We start from the raw sequence: 17722 nt of genomic DNA, 5'->3' as shown, positions 1-17722 counted from the left end.
CATAAGAGTGTTTTGCAAAATTCGAATGGTTTAGTGTAATTTTCGTCGATAGTCACGTCCGAGTTCTTTTTAAGTTGTAGAGTTATTGGCTTCGTGATCTTGGCAAATCCTCTGATAAACCTTCTGTAGTAGCCTAACAACGCCAAAAAAAGATTTCATTTCTTTCTTGGTCTTGGGTATAGGGAAGGCTTTTATCGTTCGAACTTCTTTGGATTCGGCTTGACGCCGTTTTCAGTCACTATATGGCCAAGGTATTCTATTTCTTTCTTAAGAAACTCTGAATTATCAGGTTGAAGTTTTAAGTTTGCCCGAGTGAGTCTCTTGAAGATTCAATTTAAGTATGTTTCCCCAAAGAGTTTGAAAATACTATTATATCGTCCAGATAGATCAGACAGAAATTGCCATTGTATTCCGACAAAACGTTATCCATCACCATTTGGAAGGTTGCAGGTGCGTTGGATAAGCCGAATGTCATTCGGATAAACTCGAAATGTCCGCCCACAGCGGAAAAAGCTGTCTTTGCTCTATCGATAGGTTCTACTTCAATTTGGTGATAACCATTTGCTAAGTCTAGGGCCGAAAAATACTTGGCTCTACCTAGTTTGTCTAAGATTTCGTTAACTTGTGGCATTGGGTATCAATCTTTGACTGTTTTGTCATTTAACTGCGTGAAATCTACAACTAGTCTCTACTTCTTTTGGTTTGAGGCATCCAGTTTCTTGGGAACTACGAAAACTGGAGCGCTCCAGAGTGAATAGCTGTGTCTAATTATTTCCGTCTTTTCTGAAGGGCTGTATCTGAATGGTCTTTTGTGTACCGGTACTTGGTCAGTTGTTTTAATCTGATGTTTGACTACATTGGTGAACGTTAATTTGTCCCCTTCTTTGTAAAATATATTAGGGAATTGTTCTAATAGTTCTTTAAATGCAGTATTTTCTTCAAAGCCTACGTGTTCTAAGCGTAAGTTATTATTTGTCCTTATCTTGGTGTCGGAGTCTATATTACCATAGTCTTTGATGTTATTTACTCTAAGAAATTCGTCTGTGTTAAAATGATTTACCTCTATTTTTTCTTTATTAGAGTAGTTTACTACTTCCATACAACTATAATAGTTGTGGGCCATATATAGACCACCGGTAATAAACATGTTTTCAGAAATGATTTGGTCTTCGCATAAAAATGTACCCTCCTTAAGTGTGACTTGTAGCATTACCAATTTCATAGACGCTTTTTCTATGCTGAATAATTCTGCTTTACGTTTTTCTTGTTGACGTGAAATTGGGTGTAGTTAATGTTTTACATGGTATGTTTATTGTCCCTAGGATTTTATCCAATGAGTTCATTCCTATATGTGCTCAGATTCTGTGCGGAAGCCTTGTGCAAGACTTTACTGAAACTGTTACCTTATCTCTGGAATCTTCACAGTTCCCTCATATATGGAAGGAGTCATTCCTTCATATATATTTGACTCTGTTAAACATTACCTTCTAGTAAGGAAACTTGATTTATTAGGTTTCGCTGTTGATCTTCTAAATTGGATATCAAGCTATCTTAATGGCAGGATGCAAAAAGTTCTCTTTAAAAATTCTCTATCTTGTATTCTTCGAGTCACATCCGGTGCCCCACAAGGGAGCCAACTTGTTCCGCTTCTTTTTACCTTATTCATTAACGACCTCCCCTTAATAATAAAACATTCGCGTGTACTTATGTACGCAGACGATGTTAAATTATGCCTCCAGCACAAGGACATTTCGAGCCATTTGGACTTACAATCCGATCTAGACCGATTTCAAATATGGTGCCGTGATAACGTATTAAATTTAAATGGCTCCAAGTGTAAAGTTATGACCTTTTGTCGTGTCAACCCAATACGCACGACTTACACTCTAAGTGGGTGCCCTTTGGACAGAACTTCTGGACCCTAAACTAAAATTTTCTGACTATATTTCGAATATTGTCGAAAAGGCCAAGGGTGTGCTTGGATTTATAAAAAGGTGATCTAAGGAATTTGATGATCGTTTCGTTAGTCCGTCCGATTCTTGAGTATGGATCACCTGTTTGGAGTCCACAATACGTAGTCCACTCGGACCGCATTGAATCGGTCCAAAAAACCTTCCTCATTTTTGCCTTGCGTCGCCTAAACGAATTTACCTTCCCTAGCTAGCCGTTGAATGATGCTTGGAACAGTCTTTATTTGTAAGCTTGATCGTGGTGAAGTTGAGTTATCTTAAATCATTGTACATCCAACTATGAGTTGCATGACCATTACAGAGTATTATGTTCTGACTATAATGGGCTTTATGCTATTATCTGTAATCTTGACTCTCTGCCGCTCTTAAAGCAATCAATTTTAACTTTTTTAGTACATAATTAGATCCTACTAACACTAATATTTCTTGGAGTCATTTTACATTATGTTCATTTCCTCATCTCTCTTCCCTTTTCTATACCGCGTCAAACTTCTCGCGAATCGAGCCGTACGATACACGGCAGCACCCCTCGGTCGGTTGGACGGGATGTGTGGCCGTGCGACCCGTGCGACGAAAAAAAAAAATAATAAAAATAAGGCCGTCGAAATAGTTATGAAATTTGAAAAGTAATAATGGAAAAGTATCGTTGCAGTTTTATTCCGTGAATAGGTTAACTCTAGTCATTTTATTTATTTTGTGGGAGCCTAAGGCTCTGGTGATTAAAATTGGTGTTTCTAGCGTCACTTGGTTATATTCCTCAATAAGTTCTGGATTAATGAAAGAAGAAGTAGCACCCGTGTGTACTAGGAGTTTTAGTGGTCTATAATCGAAGTTGAGTAGTATGTAAAGTAATGGGCTTCCGACTTTAAATTTTTCTACATACCCTATCTGTCCGACGAGGCTTTTAGTTGAAAATTTCCGTCCTCCATATTGTGTAGTTCTTGTTCATCTGTAGTTTGTATGTGGTTAAGTGATATTTGTCTTTGTTGTTCAGAATTTCCGTAATTTCGCGGGTATTGATTGTTCTTGTCATACTGTTTTCTGTCCTCTACTCTTGGCATGATAGCCATCATTTTGTTAAATGATCTGTCGTACTCTCTAGGCCTAGCTGATCCCTAGATCTGAGATTTCTGTCTAAGTCTGGTCTTCTATTAACTCTTTCGTCCCGAGGTCCATCGTATTTACGATAATCTTTCCTAGTATAGTTGAAATAATTTGGTTTTGAAGTTTGAGTTTGTTTAGACCAATTTTCTCTCATGCAAATGAGAGAAATGAGAAATGTCCCTTTCTTTAATAGCCACATCATAGGCTTCCTGGAGACTTCTAGGTTTGGAAGTTCTCACAGTGGCCCCTAATGGGCCCTTAATGCCGTGTATGAATGTATACAGGCAAGTTTTGTCGAAAGAATCCTTTTTGTTTTTTAGTGCTAACGATTCTATTCCAGTGTTTTCCACAATTCTTCCGTAGGTTGCCCTGAAGTCTAGAATTCGATCGTAGAATTCCTGCACTGGCAACTTCTTGTGGACCAGTCCGTGTAATTTGAAACTTAAGGCTTCTTCGTCCCTTTTGTCGGCAAATTTATTTATCAGGGCCTCTCTAATGTTATCTATGTTAATGTTTAATCCTATGCTGGAAGATATTAACAACTCATTTGCTTTTCCCTTAATTTTGTTCCTTATAGCTCTCAAAAAATATTTTTTTTTTTCGGAGTTTTATCCGTGCCTCTAATCAGGAGGAGTATTTCCTCGACATTGCTAATAAAATCATTTAAAGTAGCCGGATTTCCTTCATAAGGGATAAGGATAAGGTATCGAATACCATCCGAAATCTTTAGGGACTGACAAATCCTGAGGGGAAATAAGAGGGGGTGATGAGGAAGACCCTGATGAAGAATTCATTGTGGTGACTATCGAAGGGCTAGTTAAAGTCGTTAAGGCACACTGATCTTCTCTAACGTCTGACAAACTAGCACTCAAACGACTCCTACTTCTAGTAGCGGGAATTAGTTTAATTACTTTGGCAATTTTAGACATTTACTCTAGAAAAATCCTTGAATACTAGATTCAGAGTTTGTGAAAATGTGTGATTTAGATTTTAGATATGTTAATTAAATGTTGTATTTGTGTTGTATTTATGTGTACATAATTAGTGTGTGTTCTTAATTAATTCGATGTTGGTTGTTGTGCGTTTTATTGTTGTTGATGGATAAGCAGTCCTTGTGTTAACTGTAATTATTTATTTATTTATTTATTACGATAGATAGAATAGTTTACAAAACTGGACAGACTTAGATAGTATAGCATTAGCTACGGGGCTTACAGCTAATTATATATGCATGAATTTAAGTATTTTTATGTATATATGTGTACTGAGAGAGAGGGAAAATAGAAAAGTATTTTATTTTTATTTTTTTTTTTTATTTATTTATTTATTTATTTATGAAATCTATTATATTTTGTTTATATGTTGGTTGTTGTTAATTTGATAAACCATGCATGCTCATACGACCTGAATAAAATTCGCCGGCTAAATCAATCTGCAACAACATTTGGTATGGAGAGAGCCAACCACGCCACGAGTGCCGCTGAACCAATTCTTCGCTTAGAACAGTTAGCGCAACTTGTTCGACATCAGTCTAACAACTAGACACGCCAGTGGATCGTCGATATTGAGCTGTGCTCGAACTCGAACTTGGCCGTTGGCAAGCCCTTTGAGTCGATCTTTCACACCGTTTAACGCGGTACACTTCACCAAGCTCACGTATGAGAGCCTCAACTATGCACTGTGAAATTATTGATTTACCACATAAGTGCCGTTTTTTATTCCACTTGGATTTTTGTGCTTCTATTTGTTCTGATTATTATAATCGACCACTTTGAACTTTTATGTAACCAGACTTGTTTAATATTTCATCCAATATATTCGTTCTATTTGAATTTCCTACGTGGCTAAAACATTATGCATTTGAATGCTTCGATTTACTTGGTCAAACAAGCAAAAAAAAAAAATGTCTCTGCTTGGGCTATCATTAAAGGGTATAATGTGGGCAACTAGTTCTGTGCCGGTTCTATTTTTTACAATTATTATTGTTACATAATATGTGGTATTATTTTCTTAAATTGTTTTTACAATTTTTATCACATCATCGGTATTGCGGGAACCACCACCATGATGCTGAGCGAAGATCGACGGCCAACATTCTCTCTCTCGCGCTCGCGCTTTCGCTCTATGACTGTACTCTATTAACATTCATTATTACTCTTTAGTTTAGTTTTGACTCTGGCGAAGGAAGCAAACATACTTAGGTGAAGGGAAATAAATATGTTGATAAACCGAACCGTGTGTTGTTTATTAAAATAACAGGTTGTTACAGGTATCATCGGTAAATGCAATTTAGTTAAATTCTGGACTTAAACTATTTTCACTTTAAATAACGCTTCCCTTATAATTTTGACCAATTATTTATTTATTATGATAGATAGAATAGTTTACAACACTAGACTAAATTAAAAAGTTTAACACTGGCTACAGGGCCTACAGCTATATTGATTTACAATGGTATTGAATCTTAATCTAATAATATCTAATTGGCTAAATAATTGCTGTGTTTGTTATGTACATTTGCCTTTTTGTTTTCCAAATTTGGGGTATAACTCCGTTTTTTTTTGAATGAAAAGTATGAGTTTTTGTATGTTAAATGGATTGGCTTTGAAATGTCCTTAGGTCTCTCAGGCTATTATAGAAGATTTATTAGGGACTATGCAAAGCTCACCAAGCTTTTGACCTCTATGCTAAGAGGTGTCGATGGACACGTCAGCAAGAAAACTTCAATGATTAAAATAGCTAACTTCAACCAAGAAACAATGCAGGCTTTTAAGAAAATTGACAGTTCATTAATATCAAACGAAGTAATTGTAAAGTATCCTGACTTCAGAAAGGAATTTCACCTCACCACAGACGCATCTAATATCGCAATAGGTGCCGTCCTATCCCAAAACAATCAACCCATATCTTTCTGCTTTCGAAAGCAGAAGAAAACTATGCGGCTAATGAGAAAGAAATGCTGGCCATAGCATGGGCCCTTAAGGCACTAAGAAACTATTTATATGCCAGAGCCAAAGTAAAAATATTTACACATTCATTGAGTAGTTGAAATGGAAACCCTAGAATTAAAAGATGGAAAGCCCATCTTGAGGAATTTGACTACGAATTGTTGTACAAACCAGGAAAAGATAACATATGAGCAGATTCCCTATCTCGGAAAACAAATCCAAAAGAGTTAAATTCAATTAGTTCAGTTAGTACCCAACACAGTGACGAAAGCTCTAGCCACAACCTAATACCAAGTGTGGAAGCTCCAATTAATGTGTTTAAAAACCAAATATTCATCCATAAAGCAAAATTCCAAATTACAAATTCAGCATACCATTTCCCACATTCCACAGACATGACACATATCGACAAAACTATGACTCTAATGAACTAACGTCAATACTAAAGAAATACCTCAACCCCTCGGTTATCAATGGCATCAACACTACAGAAGATATAATGGGGAAAATCCCATCTATCACACTTCAATACCTTCAAAATAAGATTTTCACAAAAAATAGTACAAGACTTAAAAAGCGTGGAAAGGCAAGAAGAAGAGGTCCTTAAGACACATAACAGAACCCTTCGCAATGCCTCAGAGAATAAAACTTAACTGTCCGAAACATTTTATTTCCGAAAAATGAAACAAAAAATATACGATTTAGTGAAACAATACACAACCTGTAAAGAACAGAAATATGACCGACACCCACCAAATCCCAAATTAAAAGAAACTCCGATTGCCGAATATCCAGGACAAATAATCCATATAGACATCTATTCAACAGAAGGGAAACTAGTCCTAACAGCCATCGATAAATTTTCCAAATTGACGCAAGGAAGAGTCATAAAATCGAAATCAATAGAAGATATCCGATCCCCTTTGAGAGAACTTATTTTCTACAATGAAAAATCCCTAAACTCAGCTTCAATAAAATTCATAATCACAGATCAATTTAAAATTGGAATTTTCACTGCCCCCCTTATAAAAGCACAGTAAATGGTCAAATCGAAAGATTCCATTCCACACTGTCAGAGATATTTTTAGACAGAGCAATTTATGAATACAATTATACATTCCACTCTGTTACAAATCAACGGCCACTAGAAATGTTCTTCAGAAATACAATCACAATTGATCCAGAACAATACGAAAAGACTCGACTAGATAACATTGACCGACTCAAAGAAAAGCAAAAAACGAACTTGGAATACCATAACAAAAATAGAAAAACTCTAAAAACATACCAAAGAGGTGACGAAATATTCGTCAAAATCAATACTAGACTAGGATCCAAATTGTCGCCTAGGTATAAAAAGGAAACTGTTAAAGAAAACCACGAAACAACTATTATAGCTGTCTAAATATGTGTTTAGACATAAGTAGGCAAACTATAAATATGTTCTATTTATGGGCTGCAATAAACATGTCACGGGACAGCATAAGTGGCAACTACAGATAAGTACGATTGCAGCGGCCTATTGACGGAGTGTGAAGAAATATGACCATGCGGGAGGCCTCAAACATAGATTTCAGAATAAAACTCAGCTGCATTTACCAACGCAGACTGCGGCGTCTTACAAGCGCTGCATTATATCATTAGATGATAAGAACCTATGTAAGAATGAATAAAAGGCGAAGCCCTCGCAGCAGCGAGTCAGTTAGATTCAAACACCCGAATTGAACTCATTAAGTGTACGCACAAGTTTAAAGTGTGAACATTTTGGTCCTTCGAGAAATTCTGTTGTTTTCCCCCACCAGTGGTAAGAAACACAGAATAAAAGACCACGCCTTAAAGTACTAGGACTATAAAGTTTTTTTTTTTTTTTTTTTTTTTTAATTTATTTATTAAGTCTTGAAGCCCCTGTGTGTTCTTCTTATCTATTAATTCAACCCATTTGGGCTCGCCGGCTAACTATAGTTAGCTTTTTCAAATTTACAGTAATTTTATATAAGGTGAAACATTGTGTTCTTGCTTTTCCTTGGCTGATCAATCAGCTGTGAGTCGAGGCACAGCTAGGTCAACTGGGCGACCAATCAAAAAATCCTCCAACGGATCACGCCAAAGAATACAAGCAGAAAGCACAAAAAAGTCACAGTGATTGTTTTCCCAAGATGTTGTCGGAAAGAAAGGATGAGACGCCAGCATGGCAGTGTCATCGGCGTAAGTGGCCAGGAGCAGCTGAGCCGGGGGGACTTCGGTGTTGTTTGCGTGAGATGGCATGTCAGCAGTGTACAGGGTGTACAGGAAGGGCCCAAGAACACTTCCCTGTGGAACTCCTGCGTGAATCTCTTCCAGGATAGATCGAGCATCACGCACTGCAACGTTAAAAGTCCGATAAGAGACGAACGATCTCAGGATGGCATAGTAGGGAGCAGGAAGGAGAGCTTTCATCTTGTATCTACACCTACCAGCTTAAAAGCAGCAAGGGCCTGCAAGTAGATCTGTAGGGCATTGAGTCTGATGTTACGCCCGAAGAGATAACTGAGGCGCTAAAGGAAAAGGGATTTTACGCCAAAAGCGTGTTCAATATCAAAAACAGAAACAATCCGTCTTCACAAAAGAATGAACACGGCGCGGGCACACCAAGGAACAGCTACGCTGATACCATCAGAGACAAATCCTGAAGTAATTTTCTTGAAAGCAGCAAGTTTCGCTCCCTGGCCTACATCCAACACTAACAAGACAAAATTTGCAAACGTTTTAAAATCAGGTATGACGCCTCCAACCCAAAATTCCCGAACTCCACAAGAAGTGCACACAAAATTAGACACACAACAAAACTATAACCCAGCTGCGCAGCAGGAAACAAAAACTGAAGCTATGATGCAAGCCTTACAACAGAGCATGATGGAATTTATGACATTTATGAAGACCACCATTCAAGACATGATGCGTAATCAAAACCTTTTGATACAAATGCTTGTAGCCCAACAATCAAATAAATAATGGCTACCTTTCGCATAGCTACGTGGAACGCCAATGACGTTTCACAGCGCAAACTTGAGCTAGCTCAATTCCTACACGAGAAGCATATCGACGTAATGCTTCTTTCGGAAACTCATCTCACAAGCAAATACAATTTTCAAATAAGAGACTACCATTTCTACGGTACAAATCATCCCGACGGAAAAGCACACGGTGGCACCGCCATACTCATAAGGAACCGTATGAAACACCACTTTTACAAAGAATTTGCGGAAAATCATCTTCAGGCCACATCTATCAACATTCAGCTGGATGACAACACTCTCCTTACACTAGCGGCCGTATACAGTATTTTTAGACGTATCCCAAGCATTCGACAGAGTCTGGCTCGACGGCCTAATGTTTAAAATTAAAACATCCCTACCCGAAAGCACACACAAACTTCTAAAGTCTTACCTCTATGACAGAAAGTTTGCAGTGCGGTGCAACACTGCCACTTCCACTGATCATACAATTGAGGCTGGAGTCCCCCAAGGCAGCGTTCTTTTGCCAACCTTATACCTCATCTATACAGCCGACATCCCTACAAATAGTCGCTTAACGGTATCCACATTTGCCGACGACACAGCTATCCTTAGCCGTTCAAGGTTCCCTATCCAAGCTACAGCACAGTTGGCACTGTACCTCATCGACATTGAGAAGTGGCTCTCTGACTGGCGAATAAAAGTAAACGAGCAAAAATGCAAGCACGTGACGTTTACGCTAAACAGACAAGACTGTCCTCCGCTCTTGTTGAACAACATACCACTCCCGAAAGCAGATGAGGTAGCGTACTTAGGAGTACACCTTGACAGAAGACTCACATGGCGCAGGCACATTGAAGCCAAAAAAACCCAACTTAAACTCAAAGCCAACAACTTATACTGGCTCATCAACTCTGGTTCTCCGCTCAGCCTAGATCACAAGGTCTTGCTCTACAATTCTATATTGAAACCTATCTGGACCTATGGCTCACAGTTATGGGGCAATGCCAGCAACAGCAATATTGACATCATACAGCGAGCACAATCAAAGATTCTGAGAACCATCACTGGGGCACCGTGGTACGTTCGGAGTGAAAACATCCAAAGAGACTTAAATATCCCATCAGTTACCAACGCAATCACGGAACTTAAGGAAAAATTCCATAGCAAGCTTTACACGCACCCCAACCACCTAGCGCGAGGTCTAATCCAGCTCAGCAGCCGTTCCCGTCTCCGGCGAAAGGACCTACCAACCCAGCGAATAAATTATTAGGGCCGTTTAATCATAGAACAGTTGGAAAAATAATACAACTGTTCAAAAAATACTTGTTATAGTTAAGATTTTTAAACTTATTGTTAGTTCTTATACAAGAAGATTCAATAAATAAAAAAGCAAAGTAAAAAAAAATAAAAATAAAATCTTGTATAGAAGGCCCTCATGCCACACCTTGTCAAACGCTTGCTTCACGTCTAGAAAGACGCCGACCGTGTAGAGTTTGAGCTCGAAGCCATGCGTCACCTGGTTTACCAGTCGATGTATTTGTTCAGGGCAGCCGTGGGACTTCCTGAAACCAAATTACGTGCACGCTTCCATTGCCTTGGAAAGTGCCCTAGCCTTAGCATGGCATTAAAAATTTTTACTAAGGCTAGGAAAAAACAAAAATCTGCTCTTAATAAATTGAAGTAGTTTGTATAGTTTTAATAATTTGTGTGATCAATCCTTATACATAAGCCCCATGAACCTATCCAGAAAAATGTACTGTCAGTTTTTAAGTTTAATCTATGTTTTTAATTAAAGTTTATAATGTTGTGCGTCGTCGGAGGTTCGACGTTGTGTAGCATACTTATAGGGATCACATTTTATGTTAGTTATGTTTATGTTATGTAAGAATGCATAACATCTTCTGTCGTAATAAGTTGCTATGTCCTTGTTTGCCCTTAGTCCTGTCGTTCGTTAGCCCCGTAGCCCGTTTTTGTGGAAATCGTGTCAGAGCTCGCGACTTAAATAAGGACGTTGATACATCCAGATCGAATAGCCGCTAATTATTACATTCCATTCCACATTTTTTCCAATATTTACTTATTAATTTTCTAAATGCACTATTCTTTTATTGCAGGCCTATCAAATCACTACACTTATTCGAGAATATTCTGAAGCTGCAAAGGACATGAAGTAATTAAATCATATAACCACGAATGGCACAAATATGTATCTTATTATAGTTTAACATTGTATTCAATGACCTAGTAAATTTATTCAAAAAATAAAAAAATGTTTGTATCCATCTCATATAAAGTATGGTTGTGATTGTGTTATGCTCGACACCCCAAATGGATATATGTGCTATCAGGTCAGTCGCACTCAGGACGCTGTTAAAGGCGGTTATCTGCCCACAGATAAATATAATAACCATATAACAATTTGAAATTTCATATTTAAATAAATAATATTGCCAAAAAGCTGGAAGTGCAAACGATAAGGTTGCCTATAAAATCCATAAATTGGGCCCCAAAAGACATGAGTAGAAGACATAACTCAAAAATGTGTCTTATCATTTAAACATTGTATAACTTAACATAAGTTACTCCTCTCACACTCCTCACAGTAGATCACTTAACGCGAAGCCGAACGGTTGTGTGTCAAGTGAGCAGCTAAAGTGATATTAATACGGTTAAGGGTCAGTGAACGGCTAAAAATATAAAATAAATATTTAATTCGAAAGCGAAAGAGACGCTTTATGCGATGCAAGATCGCTCAAATTAATATTGTAATTCTTTGTCTTCAAAATTTAAAAAAAAACAGTACTTAAATAATTAAATAATAAAAATATGGGCCAGAACGACACTAGCGCTCAGCGTCAGGGCGAGCAAGACGAACGCCGGCTCTCAATTCAACGTAACCACGCGTAGGTTATGTCTTGGAGAATAAATGCTTATAACGCGGAACTCCCACGCGAATGGCTCTGCGCGAGGGGGTTTTAAGGGGGGAATGGCAGCTGTCGGCGCCGGGTTAGTGACTCCTCCCCCCCTAGAATGGAGCGAAGGCCATAACGATGTAATGGTCGGAGCGACAATAGGCAGCTGACACTCTGTAGGCAGGTGGACGATGTGTGTGTTGCGCCGGAATGTCAGGAAGAAGACGGTGATGACTGCCAGTAGCAGGAACAGTATGTAGAGGGCTGTGGTGTGTCGCGTTGTTTGGCGGTGGGAGTTCAGGATTCTGTTTGACGTGTGTACGGCTTCAAGGTGTAGTCTTGCCAGGCTGAGTACTGCTATTTTAGTGTTTTTATTAGTTTTTGTAAAGGGGCCAAAAAGAAGTCAAATTTTTCTGCAGTGACATCTACAGTATCATCGTATTCGATGCCGTTTATAGATAGTGTGCAGTTAAAGTATTTTATTACCGATATGGTTATACGGGATCCAGATTTGGGGAATTGCAGCCAAATCGAATTATAATCGTATCCAGGTGATGAAAAATCGCGCATTACGACAAATAACCAACTGCCCCTGGTATGTACGTAACTCTACACTCCATAAAGACCTCAATATTCACACAGTTGAGTCACAAATTGGGAGACATACAAGTCGATATAGTGACAGATTACTGAGCCATAGCAGTCTTCTTGCAAGACGTCTCATCCCCGCTCGACCTCTAAGAAGACTTAAACGGCAAGGCTTCGCCAAGACAATTGGGCAGCAGTAAAAACTCTTCATTTATGTTCCTACTCCACTTATTTTATTTTATAGTGTTTGGTAATTGATAAGAATACTTCTCCACACTGTGATGTTAAGATACAATATTATGATGTACGGATTCTTCACTTAATAAATATTAATAATAAAAAAATTATAGCTGACCCGTTTATTAAGGTGTGGCTATCGTTTACGCTTTTAATAGAGATATTTTTTGCATTAAAACTGAATATGTAGCCTTTTTCCGCCTCAAATATGTTTGTTATAATATAACATATGTAGGAATGTTGTCGTTATCGCATATGTATATGTTATTTATGTTTAGACATTTTGCTCTTAGGGGATAGATTTAACTATTGTTACTATAGTTAATATATCTAGGGGTTACAATAAAGTGGGTGTTATTTATTGGTAGGGGAATTATTGTCGCAATTCTGTATTCTTCTTTCTTAAATATATGTATTTTGAATCGTAATAGGTAGTATCTAATTTTATAAGGTCGTACAATTGTCCGTCTGATTGGACATATACATTTTGGTTTTGAAATAAGTTAGTTATACAAAAAAAAAACCTAAAGCATAAATTCTATAACATACCCTACGGAGTGGTATTTTGCACTGCATACTTTTAACAAGAACGAATTCTGTAGCATACCTTGTTGTTTCACATACGTGAACTAATAAGAAATAATTATTTTTTTTTGCACAGAGCCTTCTTTAAAAAAAAAATAAAATAAATTTTTTTGTTTAGCTATTGAGCTTTTTCAATAGCTGTTGTGAATAATAAAAAGCCGAAGAAAGTTTGTTTATATTACGACACTGTTTATTTTGCGAATTGTTTAAGGCAGCTAGGGCCGACAAAGAGCTATATCGAATGCACAAGTTTAGTCTTTTCCGAAACACGAAGAATTGGCAATTGGCGGAACAGACAGCCGAAATGCAGCGCCCAAGCTTAACGTAGGTAGATAAAAAAGGAAGAAGGAATGAGCGCCGTACAGATAAATGCGTGCGAGAACAGCGGTTTGCACTATGGGCATCGCAACTGGTACCACTGACTAATTTGGCTTACAATATTAAAGAATATGAGATTAGTCTACTGCACAGTTTTGGCGGCAGCATGACCCAACATCCTCCCCCCGTTGGAAGCTTGGCTTCCAACAGAGTCCTCAAGGGGAAGCAGACACAGCTTGTTCACTGCCCGCCTTATTACTCCAGACGCGGTCCTCAATTCTGCAACTCGAGCGACGGCGTCTCTGCCAGGAATCAACTGCATGACTCTCGCCAAAGGCCATCTCATTGGGGGTAGATTCTCGTCCTTAACAAGAACGACGTTGTCCACGGCTACGCCAGGCTTTGGGGTGCGCCACTTGGAACGCTGCTGGAGCAACGTCAAGTACTCTTCCTTCCATCGCGACCAAAATATTTTCTGAAGAAAGGAGATGCGCTGCCAAGAGTCAAGCCGATTATAGTTTAGGCCCGTTATACCTGGCTCGTCAAACGACGAAGGCGGACCACCATTGAGAAAATGCGCCGGAGTGAGGACATCCAGATCGGCAGGGTTCTCTGAAATGGGACTTAGAGGTCTGGAGTTAATAACTGCCGAGATGTGGCACACCAGCGTCCTCAGCTCGTCGAAGGTCAGAACCGCCGTACCCACAGCGCGGTAGAAATGATGTTTGGCCGTTTTCACAGCTGCTTCCCAAAGTTCACCGAAATGGGGCGACCGTGGAGGGATGAACCGCCAGTCAATCGTCTCCGAAAGGCAAAAATTCTGAACGGTGCCTTGATGCTCGCTGCTGAGAAATAATCTTCGAAGTTCCAGAAGTTCATTTTTGGCGCCGACAAAGTTGGTGGCGTTGTCTGACCAAATTTGCTTCGGCTTCCGCCGGGTGCATATGAACCTCTTGAGTCCGCACAGAAACGCAACTGTCGAGAGATCCCTGATCAGCTCCAGGTGCACTGCCTTGGTTGCAAAGCATTTAAATACGCAGACGTAGCATTTAACCGCGGGCTTGTTGCGACTATCCGACTTGTGAAAGAAGGGTCCACAGAAGTCTATACCAGCAACCTCAAAAGCGTGAGATCCTTCCAAGCCCTCCTTGGGAAGGTCCGCCATTATGTGCTAAGAACTCCAAATTGATCAAGAAATGGCGAGTGCGAGGATATGGGACTAGACGAGGAAACTCTTCCCAGCGTTTTTAGGGACTGCAGGTCCTCCCATAAATGCGCGCGCTGCACCAACCGCAGCATCATATGAGTACCCTCTTGAATGTGTGCGACGGTGAGCCCAGAATGACGAATTCCATTACAAAATTTGTAAATGTATGCAAACACTCGTTGCAGTGAGGGGTAAGAATTTGCAAATACATCCACGTACGGCGACTTTACGATGAACACACTTCGACGAAGCTCAAGCACCGGTTTGTCAGGACAAACAGCTGTTGGCCAATCTCTTTCAGGCTCCGTAAGATAGGCGGGTCCATGCGCCCAGAGTGACGATTCGCTAAGCTCAGACGGCAGGGATCCTCTGGATAAGATGTCAGCCGGATTTAACGCTGTTGGAACATAACGCCAAGCCGTGACATCTGTCAGCTCCTGACTGACAGCAACCCTATTTGCCACAAATATGTTGAACCTGGCGGGCTCATCTCGGATCCAGGAAAGTGCCACCGTCGAGTCGCACCAACAATAGTAGCGTCCTTTAAATACTTTCAAGCCAACTATTTCCCTCATGATTTTAGCCAGAAGATCCGCACCACAAAGCTCCAGCTTTGGTACTGTTATGGTCTTCAACGGAGCTATGCGCTATGCTATGCGCACACCCTCCAGCACAAGCGGAATGTTAGAGCTCCATTTCCTTAGCTTGAGCTTGCCCTTCGCAAGAATGCCAGCCGTCTGTTGCATTATGCTGATAGCATCCTTTACCGTGCCTGAGCCGGAGATAAGATCATCCACGTAGAAATCACGCCGAAGGATTTCTGATCCAATGGGAAGCGATGCCTGCTCATCGATTGACAACTGCTGCATAGCCCTTACGGACAAGAAGGAGGCTGGTTTGGTGCCGTAGGTAACTGTGTCGAGTTTGTATACTTGAAGGTCATCGATCGGGGAGTCCCTCCATACAATGCACTGCAAATAGCTATCTTCTTGCGAGACCCTTACACATCGGTACATTTGACATATGTCTCCTGTAACGGCAACTGGGTGTGAGCGAAATCGAAATAGGATGTGATGATGATGTGCTTGGGCTTGATGACCGGGCCAGCTATTAACACATCGTTAAGCGAGTAACCAGTGGAAGTGGCAGCTGATCCGTCAAAGACAACGCGAAGCTTGGTGGTAGTGCTATCCTCCTTCATGACGCAGTGATGTGGCAAAAAGCTTCGCGTAAGCTTGTGTAAGCTTCTTTTCCAGCGACAAGAATCTCTGCAAAGGCTGAGGATAGGAATCTCCTAAAGAGTCCAAATGGAGTTTTAGCGGCAACCGTACCGAGTAATCGCCAGCTGGCAGTCGGGTGTAATTTTTAACAAAGTGGGCCTCGCAATCTAGCTCCTCCTTAGTGGCTTGAACTATTGGGCCGGGACAATTTTCTACCTCCCAAAAGCGCTGCAGAAGTGAATCAAGTTCAACATCAATGCTTTCCTTTCCTTTCTGGCTGAAGAAGGAACGCGTGAAGCTATTAAGGCGCTACCGCAAGGGCGCGCGCAGCCTCCAGACACAACCCAGCCCAGACGAGTTTTTTGAAGCAGGGGCAGTCCTGGCAACAACTTTATCTGACCTACGCACAGCAGCTCATAAAACAGGCTAGCTCCTATTAACAGGTCAAAACGTTGAGCTTTATGAAAATCCGGGTCGGCGAGCTGCAGGTTTTCTGGAATCTTCCAGTCCCCAATGTCCACATTAAAACTTGGCTGGCGATCCGTGATATTGGGAGCGATAACTGCTGTTATGCTCGTTGAGAAGTCCGAAGTGACAGACCGAATCGCAATTCCTACCGAGAATCCATCAGTCGCGAAATTGGAATGCCCGATTCCAGTGACGGAGCCGGACGACCTCGACCTTTTAAGTTGTAGTTGATTTGCAAACCGAGAGGTGACCAAGTGCAGTTGAGAGCCAGAATCTAACAAGGCTCTGCAGGGAACGAACAGTCCCGACCGATTCTGCACTAGAACGGTTGCAGTGCCTCGCAGCACAAGGTCACTACCGAGATCCTGGGCAATTAGAGTAGATGAATTCGCAAACGGGGCAGAAGGCTCAGTGTGGGAGCTTGAAGACACCGGAACACGTGGCTGCGAGGAAGGCCGACCATCCAGATGGAGCAGCGTATGATGCCTGATTCCACAGGTGCGGCAGCGGCTCGAGCTGCATTGCCGTAGCTGATGACCTGCCTTTAGGCAATTTAGGCATAGTGCTAGTCTCTTTGCCTCGCGCAGACGATCTACTGGCGCTAAGTCTCTAAATTGCTGGCAATGATATATGGCATGCTCTGCACTATGGCACAGCATGCAACCAAGAGAATTTTGGGTGGTAGCAACTAGCGTCGAACGATTTCTGTCCACCTGAACGCCTGGCGCATAGGTTGCCATGGCGCAATCCACGGCCTCCAAAGTCCTACATCGCTGTTCCAGGAATGCAGCCATCGATTCCCACGACGGAATAAGGTTGGCAAAGACCGGATACTCCAAGCGCTCCTCCCACTTAGCTTGGCTCGCCGCTTCCAGCTTTTGCAGCAGCTTTGAGTGCGGCGCGAAATGCACATTGCGTTTGGCTATTTCCGCGCGCACACTAGCCTTAAATTCAACGATGAATTCATCGAAAGACTCGCTCATTTCACTGCCAATTTCGTCGAATTCCAATTCCTCCAGTTCTGTATGCAGAACATTGAAGGCACTTTACAGCTCATCAATCTGCTCCAGCCTCACCGTAAGAGTGGGTTCGTCGTATCCGCTAAGCGTCTCATTAGACAGAGACGTTTGTAGCCTCTGCAACCTGCTGAACAGCGCATTGGCTTTGCG

The 17722-nt window shown here is 40.7% G+C and overlaps 2 protein-coding genes across 2 annotated transcripts in view; one reads left to right on the top strand and one right to left on the bottom strand.

Moving 5' to 3' along the window:
* Positions 1–11305, top strand: part of LOC120285683 — a 28103-nt gene extending 16798 nt beyond the window's left edge. Inside the window, exon 3 of the mRNA XM_039298331.2 lies at positions 11133–11305. Within this exon, the coding sequence (XP_039154265.1) occupies positions 11133–11192 (60 nt within the window). The 3' untranslated portion in view covers positions 11193–11305. The remainder of the gene's footprint in view (positions 1–11132) is intronic.
* Positions 11306–12616: 1311 nt separating this feature from the next.
* On the bottom strand, positions 12617–14823 carry LOC123327450. The gene is made up of 2 exons (XM_044923871.1): positions 14323–14823; positions 12617–12667 (listed from the first exon to the last, which is right to left on the bottom strand). Exons 1-2 carry the CDS (start codon positions 14821–14823, stop codon positions 12617–12619), a joined length of 552 nt encoding a protein of 183 aa, XP_044779806.1.
* Positions 14824–17722: the final 2899 nt, after the last annotated feature.

The sequence above is a fragment of the Drosophila simulans genome, unplaced genomic scaffold (genome assembly GCF_016746395.2).
Source record: "Drosophila simulans strain w501 unplaced genomic scaffold, Prin_Dsim_3.1 Segkk87_quiver_pilon, whole genome shotgun sequence".
NCBI classification, from domain to species: domain Eukaryota; kingdom Metazoa; phylum Arthropoda; class Insecta; order Diptera; family Drosophilidae; genus Drosophila; species Drosophila simulans.
The sequence above is the reverse complement of the archived record's forward strand: the minus strand, read 5'-3'. Positions and strand labels throughout refer to the sequence as shown.